The 13,851-nt window shown below is 43.7% G+C and overlaps 1 protein-coding gene across 6 annotated transcripts in view; it reads right to left on the bottom strand.

The window, feature by feature from the left end:
• HNF1B (HNF1 homeobox B) overlaps window positions 1-13,851 on the bottom strand; it is a 62,393-nt gene that overhangs the window by 21,857 nt on the left and 26,685 nt on the right. For all 6 annotated transcript variants that reach the window (XM_049861009.1, XM_049861010.1, XM_049861013.1 and 3 more), the window contains exon 5: window positions 531-691. In XM_049861009.1, coding sequence (XP_049716966.1) covers window positions 531-691 — 161 coding nt within the window. The remainder of the gene's footprint in view (window positions 1-530; window positions 692-13,851) is intronic.

Below are 13,851 nucleotides of genomic sequence, written 5' to 3'. Positions count from 1 at the left end.
TGTCCTTCAAAATCCCAGTTCAAGAAGCCTCTCCCTACCTCCTAAAAAAAAAAAAAAAAATTTTTTTTTTCCATCCACTAAATCCTTACTTGTTATGACTCTCCTTGCTAGCACCAAGGGGGTGGTGAGGAGGGGGCTCGTTTCAAAGTGAGGCACTCTCTGGGTTAAAAAAACTGGCTTTGGAGGCCTTGGGGTGGGGGGGATGAATGAACATTTTATCAACACAAATGTCATTGGCAGCCCCAGAACAAACAGTGTCCCGCCCGGCTTGGTCCTTTATGAGGCATTCAATCAATAAAATGAGAGCAGGACTCTGTCAGATTTATTGGCTGGGTTCAAACTGAACACCTCTTCTACCCGCCAAAGGCTGGGTCACCAGTTCTACCTTTCCGTTCCAACTCTGGACAGCCCCCATTTTTCCCTGTGGGGCTACAATGGTTCATTGTTTGAGGCAGGCCTTGTGAGAAGTTGTGTTTGTTTTGCCTCTTATCTTATCAGCTCCAGAGCTACAATGGCCCAGGTGTACTCACCATTTTACCATCAGGTGAGAGGAGATTGTGGCCTGGGTCCAGGCTGGCTGGGGAAACTTGCTGTAAAACTGACTGGCTGGTCACCATGGCGCTGTTGCCATGGTGACTGATTGTTGAGGAGGAAGTGACTTCATTGTTTCCCTGCTGGCTGTAGCGAACTCCTGCAAAACAACACAAACCCAATTGGCAACATTAATGCCACAACATTAATGGAACACTGACTTGGGCCCCTTGTTTTCAAGGGTAGATGACAAGAAAACAAAATTGTTTTCTCCTCCCCTGTCTGCCCACGAGAAATAGTGGCTATCTTTTTCTAGGGTAAAGGTGGCATGGCCTCTAAGTCTAGAAAGTAAGCTCCATGAGGGCAGGACATTTTTATCTGTGTTGTTTTGTTCATTGCTGTATTCCCAGTGCCTTGGTACTTGGTAGCTACTCAATAAATATCTGCTGGATGAATGAATGAATGAATTGTGCTAGTTGTTGCTTCAGCATAGTTCTTCTAGGGTTAGGGGCCGAGACTGGCCTTCTTCTGGCTGGAGTAGTTCTTTTATTCTTCAAAGTGCCTTCTAGAAATTTTTTCCTGGCATCCCTTGACTCTGTGGGGCTGCAAAGTATGAGTAGACCCACTTTTTCAAAGAAGAGTAACTTGCCCAGTGACCCCTGTAAGAGCCATAGCAAAATGCATAAGTCTGTGTACTGCCTTTTTGGCAGAGCCCAAGAGGCCAGGAGACCCAGGCAGAGCAAGACAGGGATGGAACTGCAGCTAAGAATCTTTGGCTCTGGAACTCACATTCCTTGATGGGGTCCCATTTGGCTGACTTCCAGGGCACAGGGGGAGGCACGTCTGCTAGGAGGTGGGGCAGGCGGCACACACAGGCAGGATGTGGATGCTTAGTTAACCACTGCAATTTGGTCTGCAAGGGAGGGAAGAACCACAGTCTGTTTACAACCCCACTGCTCTGACCCTCCCTCTTGCTCAGGAACCAAAATGGAGGGCTGCTCTCAGGAAAGGTAAAGTGCTAGACAGAGACCAGGCAACTGAAAGAAGGTGAAGGAGGGCAAAGAACCCTTGGTCCAGTTTGCAGAAGCAAAGTCCCACTTGATGTGCCCATGAAACAGCCAAGGACAAGGCTGGGAGCAGCTGGGAATGTCTTACCCTAAGCTCACAGCATAGAAAGACAATCTTCTCATTTCTTGTTCTGGATTTGACAAAAAGGTTTTGGGGAACCTTGTCCCTACCTACATATGAGGGTAACCAAATGCTCTAGGCATGGAATCATTTGGAGAAATGGGCCAACCATTTGGCCTCACTTCTCGTTTTGCCCAGTTTCCCAGGATGAGCCATTACTGTATACTGATTTGTTTGGTCTGTTTTCCCCTTACCCTGCCTTCTGTTCGCACTGGAGCCTCAGCTTCTAGAGGAGGCTACAAAGGCACCCCACGGACCAGGCAAGCTGCCATAGCCAGCAGCCTCCAATTCACTACAATGAAGTTTGCCTAAAGAGACTCAAACCAGTTTTTCTTGGATCCTCCTAAGTATATTACCCAAGGCTGATATGACCTAGAGCTTAAGTGGGCTGGGGGAAAAACAAATAAATCCTAAAGAAGGGTTCTAACTTTCAAGAGCAATTTGTTTGACTATGAAGTGGCTTGATGCTTGTTCTACGGGCTTTTTCTATTGGCTATTTTTCCCATCCTTTGATTCAAGCGGCTCCTGATGAGAGTGTTATTGGCTATGGGAAAGTACTAGAATTCAATGGATATTGGTCTTATACATTTCTGGGGGTGGGGGAAGACAGAGGTCATGAAGTTGAACAAAGGCTTCCACATCTCCAAACCAATAACCCCTGCCCAGTCCTATCTCCTGCATCTCTGCAGAGCTCTAGGCCTCCTATTTATCACCCTCTACACCATCCCATGAATGGTGGAATGGGTGGAATACACAGGAATAAAATCAACTACATTTGTGGAAAGAGATGATGGAGAAGCTCAATATCATCAGTCAGAACAAGGCCAGGGACTGACTGAAGAATAGACAACCAATTGTTCATACGCAAGTTCAAGTTGAAGCTGAAGAAAATTAAAACAGGTCCACAAGAGCCAAAATGTGACCTGGAGTATATCCCACCTGAATTTAGAGACCATCTCAAGAATAGATTTGATGCATTCAACAGTAATGACCAAAGACCAGATGAATTTTGGAATGACATCAGGGACATCATCATGAAGAAAGCAAAGGTCATTAAAAAGACAGGAAAGAAAGAAAAGACTAAAATGGATGCCAGAAGAGACTGTGAAACTTGCTCTTGAATGTAGAGTAGCTAAAGCAAATGGAAGAAATGATGAAAAGCTGAACAGAAGATTTCAAAGGGTGGCTCAAGACGACAAAGTAAAGTATTATAATGAAATGTGCAAAGACCTGGAGTTAAAAAGCCAAAAGAGATGCTTGGCATTTCTCAAGCTGAAAGAGCTGAAGAAATAATCCAAGCCTTGAGTTGCAGTATTGAAGGATTCTATGGGCAAAATATTGAACAATGCAGGAAGCATCAAAAGAAGATGGAAGGAATACACAAAGTCACTGTACCAAAAAGAATTGGTTGACATTCAGCCATTTCAGAAGGTAGCATATGATTGAACAGATGGTATTGAAGGAAGAAGCCTAAGCTGCACTGAAGGCATTGGCAACAAACAATGTTCCAGGAATTGATGGAATGCCAATTAAGATGTTTTGACAAATAGATGCAATGCTGGAAGTGCTCACTCGTTTATGCCAATAAATTTGGAAGAGAGCTACCTGGCCAACCGACTGGAAGAGACCCATGTTTGTGCCCATTCCAAAGATAGGTGATCCAAAAGAATGTGGAAATTATTGGACAATATCATTAATATCACACACAAGTAAAATTTTGCTGAAGATTATTCAAAAGTAGTTGTTGCAGTACATCAACAGAAAACTGCTAGAAATTCAAGCAAGATTTAGAAGAAGAAGTGGAATGAGGGTTAGCATTGCTGGTGTCAGATGGATCTTGGCTGAAAGCAGAGAATATCAGAAAGATGTTTACCTGTGTTTTATTGACTACACAAAGGCATATGACTGTGTGGATTATAACAAATTATGAATAATATTACAAAGAATGGGAATTCCAGAACACTTAATTGTGCTCATGTGGAATCTGTACATAGATAAAGAGGCACTCATTTGAACATAACCAGGGGATAGTGCATGGTTTAAAATCAGAAATGCTGTGTGTCAAGGTTGTAACCTTTCACCATATTTATTCAATCTGTATGCTGAGCAAATAATCTGAGAAGCTGGACTGTATGAAGAAGAACATGGCATCACAACTGGAGGAAGACTCATTAACAACCTGCGACATGAAGATAACACAAACTTGCTTGCTGAAAGCAAAGAGGACTTGAAACACTTACTGATGAAAATCAAAGACTACAGCCTTCAGTACGCTGTCAAGTCGATTCCAACTCATACAGACCATATAGGACAGAGCAGAACTGCCCCATTGGGTTTCCAAGGAGTGGTTGGTGGATTCAAACTGCCAACCTTTTGGTTAGCAACTGAACTCTTAACCACTGTGCCACCACGGTTTCTCAGTATGGATTATACCTCAACGTAAAGAAAAAAAAAAAAAATCCTCACAACTGGACCAATAAGCAACATCATGATAAATGGAGAAAAGATTGAAGTTGTCAAGGATTTCATTCTACTTGGATCCACAATCAACAGCCACAGAAGCAGCAGACAAGAAATCAAAAGACCTTTGGGGAGACTGGAATTCTTATGCATTGCTGACGTGAATGAAGAGTGATACAACCATTTTGGAAAATGATATGGTGCTTCCTTAAAAAGCTAGAAATAAAAATACCAGACTATCCAACAATCCCACTCCTAGGAATATATCCTAGAGAAATGAGAGCCATCACACGAATAGACATATACATACCCTGTTCATTGCAGCATTATTCACAAAAGCAAAAAGATGGAAACAATCTAAGTGCCCATCAACTGATGAGTGGATAAACAAATGATGGCACATACAAACAACAGAATACTCCACAACAATAAAGAACAATGATGAATCTGCGAAACACCATGGATAAATCTGGAGGGCATTACACTGAGTGAAATAAGTCAATCATAAAAGGACAAATATCGTATGACACCACTATTATAAAAACTCATGAAAAGGTTTACACACAAAAAGAAACAATCTTTGATGGCTATGAGAGAAGGTAGGGGTGGAGAGGGAAAAACACTAAATAGACAATAGATAAGTGATAACTTTGGTGAAGGGTAAGACAGTACACAATACTGGGGAAGCCAGCACAACTTGACCAAGGCAAGGTCATGGTAGCTTCATAGACACATCCAAACACCCTGAGAGACTAGATTACTGGGCTGAGGGTTGGGGACCATGGTCTCAGGGAACATCTAGCTCAACTGGCATAACATAGTTTATAAAGAAAATGTTCTACATCCTACTTTGGTGAGTAGCTTCTGGGGTCTTAAAAGTTTGTAAGCACTCGATAACTGGGCGCTCCTAAAAATCAAACACCTATGCTCATCCAAAGACTTCACCAAAAGAGTAAAAAGACTACCTACAGACTGGGAAAAAGTTTTTAGCTATGACATTTCTGATCAGTGCCTGATCTCTAAAATCTACATGATACTGCAAAAACTCAACTGCAAAAAGACAAATAGCCCAATTAAAAAATGGACAGAAGATATGAATAGACACTTCACTAAAGAAGACATTCAGGTAGCTAACAGATATATGAGGAAATGTTCACGATCATTAGCCATTAGAGAAATGCAGATCAAAACTACAATGAGATTTCATCTCACTCCAACAAGGCTGGCATTAATCCAAAAAACACAAAATGATAAATGTTGGAGAGGCTGTGGAGAGATTGGAACTCTTCTACACTGCTGGTGGGAATGTCAACCAGTACAACTACTTTGGAAATCGATTTGGCGCTTCCTTAAAAAGCTAGAAATAGAACTACCATATGATCCAGCAATCCCACTCCTTGGAATATATCCTAGAGAAAGAAGAGCCTTTACATGAACAGATATATGCACACCCATGTTTATTGCAGCACGTTTTACAATAGCAAAAACATGGAAGCAACCAAGGTGCCCATCAACAGATGGATGGATAAATAAATTATGGTATATTCACACAATGGAATACTACGCATCGATAAAGAACAGTGAGGAATCTGTGAAACATTTCATAACATGGACCAACCTGGAAGGCATTATGCTGAGTGAAAATAGTCAGTTGCAAAAGGACAAATATTGTATAAGACCACTATTATAAGAACTTGAGAAATAGTTTAAACTGAGAAGAAAACATTCTTTTGTGGTTTGGTGGGGAGGGAGGGAGAGTGGGAGGGGGTATTCACCAATTAAACAGTAGATAAGAACTACTTTAGGTGAAGGGAAAGACAGCACACAATACAGGGGAGGTCAGCACAATTGGACTAAACCAAAAGCGGTTTCCTGAATACACTGAATGCTTCAAAGGCCAGCGTAGCAGGGCCAGGGGTCTGGGGACCATGGTTTCAGGGGACATCTAAGTCAATTGGCATAATAAAATCTATTAAGAAAACATTCTGCATCCCACTTTGAAGAGTAGCGCCTGGGGTCTTAAATGCTAGCAAGCAGCCATCTAAGATGCATTAATTGGTCTCAACCCACCTGGATCAAAGGAGAATGAAGAACACCAAGGACATAAGGTGATTACGAGCCCAAGAGACAGAAAGAGCCACGTGAACCAGCAACTACATCATCCTGAGACCAGAAGAACTAGATGGTGCCCGGCTACAACCAATGACTGCCCTGACAGGGAACACAACAGAGAACCCCTGAAGGAGCAAGAGAGCAGTGGGATGCAGACCCCAAATTCTCATAAGACCAGACTTAAAGGTCTGACTGAGACTGGAAGGACCCCAGTGATCATGGCCCCCAGACCTTCTGTTGGCCCAGGACAGGAGCTATACCCAAAGCCAACTCTTCAGACATGGATTGGACTGGACAATGGGTTGGAGCGGGGTGCTAGTGAGGAGTGAGCTTCTTGGATCAGGTGGACCCTTGAGACTATGTTGGCATCTTCTGCCTGGAGGGGAGATGAGAGGGTGGAGGGGGTTAGAAGCTGGCGAAAAGGATGTGAAAAGACAGAGTGGAGGGGGACAGCAGGCTGTCTCATTAGGGGGAGAGTAACTGGGAGTGTGTAGCAAGGTGTATGTGGGTTTTTGTGTGAGAGACTGACTTGATTTGTAAACTTTCACTTAAAGCACAATAAAAATTATTAAAAAAAAAAAAAAAAGCTTGTGAGCACCAATCTAAGATACTTTACTGGTCCCACCCTGTCTGAAGCAAGGGAGAATGAAGAAAACCAAAGATACAAGGGAAAGATTAGTCCAAAGGACTAGTGGACCATAACTACCACAGCCTCCATTGGACTGAGTCCAGCACAACTAGTTGGTGCCCAGCTACCCCCACCAACTGCTCTGATAGGGACCACAATAGAGGATCTGGGACACAGCTGGAGATAAAAGTAGAACAAACTTCTGGCTCACACAAAAAAGACCAGACTTACTGGTCTGACAGAGACTGGAGAAAACCCAAGAGTGTGGCCCCCAGACACCATTTAACTTAGTATTGAAGTCGCTCCTGAGGTTCACCCTTCCACGAAAGATTAGACAGGCCCATAAAACAAAGCGAGACTAAATGGGCACATCAGCCGAGGGGCAAGAATGAGAAAGCAGGAAGGGACAGGAAAGCTGGTAATGGGGAACCCAAGTTAGAGACGGGGAGAGTGTTGACATGTCGTGGGGTTGGCAACCAATGTCACAAAACGGTATGTGTATTAATTGTTTAATGAGAAACCAATTTGCTCTGTAAAACTTCATCTAAACCACAATAAAAAAGAAAAAAAAAGATACATAAAAAAAAAAGAAATCGAATTATGCGTTGCATTGGGTAAATCTGCTGCAAAAGACCTCCTTCAGGTGTTAAAAAGCAAAGATGTCATTTTGAGGACTAAGGTATGCCTGACCCAAGCCATGGTATTTTCAATTACCTCATATGTTTTTGAAAGCTGGACAGTGAATAAGGAAGACCAAAGAAAATTTGATGCCTTTGAATTATGGTGTTTGTGAAGAATATTAAATATACCATGGAGTGCCAGAAGAACAAATAAACCTGTCTTGGAAGAAGTACAGCCAAAATGCTCATTAGAAGCAAGGATGGCAAGACTTTGTCACACCTACTTTGGACATGTTATTAGGAGGGACCAGTCCCTGGAAAAGGTCATCATGCTTGGTAAAGTAAAGGGTCAGGGAAAAAGAGGGAGACCCTTAACAAGATGGACTGACACAGTGGCTGCAAAAATGGGCTCAAAAACAGCAACAATTGTGAAGATGGTGCAGGACCAGGCAGTGTTTCCTTCCATTGTATATAGGGTCACTATGAGTTGGAACCGATTGGATGGCACCTAACAACAACGCTACTATTCCATTAGATTAAATTAGATCCTTTTCTCCACTCACATTCACTACCAGGTTCCCAGCAGGCTGCTTCCAACAGCTTGAAGTGTTGTTATATAGAAGAAGAAAGAAATCTGAACCTCAGGGCTCAGAAGGTGGAGCTAGGCCCAATGGAAAAGAGGGATGCAGACTTTAAACTGATAAAAGGAGAAATTTCCTAATGATGACAGGCAGTGGGAAGATTATGGGCTCTGGAACCAGACAAACTCAGCTTCAAACCCTGACTTTGTGCTTAATAGATGTGTGATCTTAGGAAAATTACTTTCACTTCCCAAACAGAGCTATTTTTGGATTAGACGTAACATCTTTAAAGCTCCTAGCATAACTATAAATGGGGATGCTGTGGGGAGTGAGCTGAGGTAGAGGTGGACTCCAAGATATTTGCCCTAACATGCTAGAATTCTAGATAGTTTAGGGCACATTTGAAGGACTGAATGAAAATACCTTTCCATAAGAGAACAGTTCCCAAGGACCCCACTCCTACTGGGAGCAACTTGGGAGGGAGACCTGGCCACTGCCCTCTTGTTCTTTCCTTTTTGAGGACCTGGACTTCACCCTGTTTTTCTCCTGCTTTCTCTGACTCTCTGACCAGCTATTTACCTCCCCAAGATGCTCTGCTCCTGAGAGAATGGTGATAACCCTGGGAGTCAGGGGTATTTTCACCTCCCAGCCTGTCCCCATCATCGATTCAGTCTCAAATCAAACAGTCTCTGGGTTTAGCCTATTTAATTTGGCTGGAGGAAGAAGGCCAGCCCTCTGATGATCAAATATGGGTCACAGGGAAGCTTCTCCCCTACCACAAGCTACGTAATTATTTATTTAAAAATAATTAACCAAGGATATCCGCAGGAAACAAAAGCCTTCTTTACAAGGGAGCCTGGCAGGAGAGGGTCAAGAGCCATTTGTTAGAATCCAGACAGCATAGCCTAAGGCTATCATTTTCAAACTTTTTTCTCCCCAAGCAGAACTTCATTGTATAAGAAATATAACGGTGGAGCTGCTCTGTTTCAAGACAGATGTGCCCCTCTGATAGGCCTAGACATTCCTTTAAAAACCTCTGGCTAAGGGATAGGGTCCTGTCTGGAAATCAGGGGATCTCTGTTTTGATCTCAGCTCTGCCATCAATTTACTAGGTGAGCTTCAGTTTCCTCATCTATAAACCACAGGACTTCCAGCTGCAGGGAGAGGGCTACTACCACCATGGGGCATGTGGGAGCTAGGCAAACAGACTGCTCATCAGCTCCAAGTTCACCTGTAACCTTTCCCAGCAATGCTTCTCTCACTAGGAATTTGGCGATCACCCTGGACACTGAAGAGTTGCTGTAATCTGCCAACACTATTAAAGGGGAATGGGAGGGTGAAGGGTCATCAAAAGGTGTCTGCTGGCGATAGGCCAGAAATAGATGTTCTTGTTAGAGGAAGGAGAGACCAAGTCCTTGTGTATTTCACAAACTCAGAAGAGTGCTTGAAATGAGAACAAAAGTGGAGTGCAAGCAGGTAGGCTCTAGAGTCAGGCAGCCTGAGCTTAAATCCTGGCTCCACCACATAATTGCTGTGTGGCCTTGGGGAAGTTACTTAACCTCCCTGAACTTCAGTTTCTTGTCATTAATAATATTTTTTACCCTTAGGCCATTGTGAAGATTGAATGAGTTTATGAATGTGAAAGCACCCAGCCCATGCTTAGCATGTAACAGTTGCTCGAGACACATAATTCCTCCTACTTTGGGACTGTCATTGTCTAAAAGGTGTATTTAGGAAGGTTGAGTTCACAAAGCTTTACTGAGCACCTCCCATATGCCAGGCAATGTGCTAGGGAGCTTGTGTTAAGAAGAAGTGGAATGGCATCTTCCCTTCTTCCTTCACCATTGCAAGCTCTGGAAATGAAGGGCTCTCATTTAATAGTGACTGGGCAAAGGTTCCAGGTTGATAGCCACAAAGGGCCCTGGGAGAAATGAAAATGCCAGAAGCTGGCCACATACCTTCTACCCACTTCCTGGCTTAAGCTACTAATTGGCCATATCCCCATCACTGGCCTTATGAACCTCAGTAAATGTGTCCAGCAGTAGAAGACAGCCTACCTAGAGTCTACAGGCCTTGATGAGAAGGTCACCTACTTTCACTTGTTCCCAGGCCTCAGTAACATGGACGTAGGGTTACTTCTGAATTCCTGACAGCATATGGGACAGAGACAAATTATTTGGTTTCAATCTAATGACTGGTCAGAAGAGTCAAAAGCATGGAAGAAACTGAAGACTTAATGGTTCCAAGAAACCAACATCTCCATGCCTTGCCTTCCTGCACCAGTGCCCTTGTCCAGGGCACTCTCACATTGCGGCCTAGATTTCTTCCTAATACAAAATCTCACCACATTGCCGCCCTGCTTGGAAACCTCTGATGGCTTCTTGTGCCTTCTGGAAAAGCCCCAACACCTTATACTGGCAGAATAGGGGTTTCCTGACTCCAGTCTGCTTTATTTTCACCTTTTCCCACCACATCTGACACACCATGCCAGAGCACTCCTTGGAAAGTCTCTCCTGTCTCCTGCCTATGTGCGGTTGCTTATGCTGTTCCCTCTGCCTGGGAGCTCTCTTCCTCTTCTTCTCCGTGTCACGTTCTTTAAGAGAGCTAAACGTTACTTCTTCTCTGAAGCTTCCCTTGATTCATCCTGGTGGTTAGATGCTCCATCCTTTGTGTTTTACACCTTGCATAAACTCCTACAGCAGGAGTCACCCTGTGCTGTAGTGCTCTGACGATATGCTTACTTCTCTCTTCCTCTCAAAGAAAGAGATGGCTTTTTACTCATTGCTGCATCCTCAGAGCCTAGCAGAGTGCCTGACTCTGTCACTATTTATCAAATATAGGTATGAGTCCTCAGCTGCCTTGAATACCCATATTCCAGAACAAGAAGCGTCAATTCTAGTAGAAAGAGAAAATACATTCAGTTCTGCCATAATGCTTGTTTTAAAAACGTGAATCTGTTCTAATTCTATTACTATATCAGGGAATGACGTGAGTATAATATGCAGATTTTGCATTTGCTTATAAGAGATTTCATCCTTGAGAAACATGTGAATTCAGAAATCTGCACCCAGCTGAGTGGAGCTGTGCAGGGACTCACTAAACTTGCATGTGTATGCTTGCACGCATGCGTGCGCACACACACACCTTAAACAGCTACAAAACCCAGTGCCATCAAGTCGATTCTGACTCATAGTAACCCTACAGGACAGAGCAGAACTGCCCCATAGGGTTCCCAAGGCTGTAATTCTTTACGGAAGCAGATTGCCACATCTTTCTCCTGTGGAGTGGCTGTGGGTTCGAACTGCTGACCTTTTGGTTAGCAGTCTAGCACTTTAACCACTGACCCACGAGGGCTTCTCTCCAAACATCTACCAGCTACCTCAATTCAATGTGTGTGTTATAAGCCATATCCATCCACATCTGCAGTTAAAATGTTCCTTCTGATTTCAGATAATCCTCTGTCTACCTCTTCACAATAACTTCCAAGATGCAACTCTTCTGATGCCCACTTACTTCACAGGCAGACTTCAGGACGTTTTCAAGGTAAAGTGCCGTATTTATTGTTGTACAGCATTTATGTATTTCCTAAGCACTTAACAAGTGTAAAAACTGTGCTGCAGTTTTTATTAGATTCTTATCTTCTTTTTAATGTGTTACTGCCGAAGTTTTTTAATGTTGTGCCCTTAACCCCATTTTCCCCGTAAGGTTTTTATTGCACAATGTTGCATAGTGTGGTGATTTTTAGGATATGTACGTTGGATTATGGAGGGGCCCTGGTGATGCAGTGGTTGCTATGAGTTGGAACCCAACTCATCAGCAATGGTTTTTGTTGTTGTTGTTGTTGGATTATAGGTGAACGGACTGTACACCTGTGTTCAAATCCAGGCACAAATGCCTTATAGGAGGAGCCCAGAGAGGAGCTGTTCAAGGTGTAGTTAACCACAGAGACTTTTCAGAAACCCATGTTTCCTGGGTTTAGAGCTGCAGTGCGTAGAGCCCTGGATAGCTAATCCAACTCTCTCAAAGCTTCAAAAAATAGCTGAGACCCCAGTCCCATAAATCCGGAGGCCAACGGGGTACCAGCCTCTACACATTTTAATTCCTCTCTCTCTTTGCCTTAACTCTGATAATTCTGGGCCAGTCAACTTCCGGGCCTTGGCATTTCTGCACATACAACAGGCCTATAGATCTCCCTCAGAAGCCAGAATGGTGAATGAATAAAACAATGTTAGAGAAGCATTGAGTTCTCCTGGGAGACAAAATGCTGGGTAAACATCAGCCAGGAAAGCATGACCAGAATTGCTCTTTTAGTAAGAAGAGGAGGTAGAAGTGGGAACTCCTGGGGCTGGGCGAGGTGAGGCTCAGCTTGTCCCCATGTGACTTTTGGCACTGAAATCTGAGGGTCCCTTTCATTGGGGTCTGCAAGCTGCACCCAGAATCTGGTGGGATGTCTTTCACCCTTGGCATTTTGAAGCCAATCTCCCATCCCTGATAATGCAGGAATGTTCCTCCACCTGGTGGACCTTTGCCAGCGTGAGTGAGTGTCCCAGCCACGAACAGAGTAAACATTACTTAACTGGCCAGGGCTCTGTCACACACATTCTTCCCCTGTGTTCCTAACCTCATGCAGAGCACAGCCCAACCCTGCTGGGTCTGAAAACTGGGAATTGAAACTCTGGCAGGAGGGAGAAAGCTCTTCCCAGAGGAAACAACCATGCCTGTAGATTATGGTAGACAGAACTTCTTTGCTATGAAGCCAAAACATAGTGTTGGGGAGGGAAATGGGAGGAATTGGGCCAGTCCTGATGGACCAGTCCTGCATCCTTATAGCTCCACCCCCACATAAGAGGAGTCACTTTTCTTGAGAACAGAGGCAGAGAGACAAATGATTCAGTCTGGTGAACTTCTGAGAAACTCATTTGGGATAAAAGAATGTGAAAAATTCACGGGCTTGAAACTGGGAACTCCAGAAATGAAAGCTTTCATGGAAGCAAGTGTTCCTGCCTCGGTTTCCTCATTTGTAACACGGGACTACTGCCAGTTCTTATTAATATTTCCTTCTCTCTGGGGATAAAGATTAATGTTTTCAGAGAGTTTAGGAGATTAAAAATCTGAAAGCGTGGGAGGAAAAAGCTGATGCAAGATGAAAGCAATTTGCACACTGGGCTGGTTTTAATTCAGATCCCTTTCTACCTAAGGTGGCATAGTTAGGAGCCTAGTTCATAAGAGGAGAAACACAGACAGGCCTGCAGGGACGGTAAACATTCTTGACTCAAGGATTTAAAGTTGAGTGATACTTAAGGGAAGCCCACAAACTGGTTTTCTTATAAAAATCAAAGCAAATGTAACCAAGAAAAGAAAAAAAAAAAAAAAAAGTCTTCCATCAAAAGCATCTTGGCTGAGAACAGAAGCTAATATGCACAGTGCACCTGGGGAAATTGCATGTCAGGGAGGTAGAAGAGCAACAGAAATGCTCGCTCAGCCTGTGCTCCCCGACAAGGTCTCTCTCAGTCACCACACCACACTTCGTCCTTACCAGAGAGCTGTTTCTGTATGCAAATATTAAATGGCTTGCAATGAATACTTCAGCCTGGAAACTGCTGCTGTAGGTTAAGGAAATGAGCCCAGCCCTGAAGAACATGTGAAGTCCTCACTTGTGTGAGCATTTTACACAGTCTGCCTCACAGTGTCGCAGATGCCCATTTGACAGAGTAGAAAGCTGAGGCTCTGA

The sequence above is a fragment of the Elephas maximus genome, chromosome 19, assembly GCF_024166365.1.
Source record: "Elephas maximus indicus isolate mEleMax1 chromosome 19, mEleMax1 primary haplotype, whole genome shotgun sequence".
In the NCBI taxonomy this organism is placed as follows: domain Eukaryota; kingdom Metazoa; phylum Chordata; class Mammalia; order Proboscidea; family Elephantidae; genus Elephas; species Elephas maximus.
This window is presented reverse-complemented; position numbering and strand designations above follow the sequence as displayed.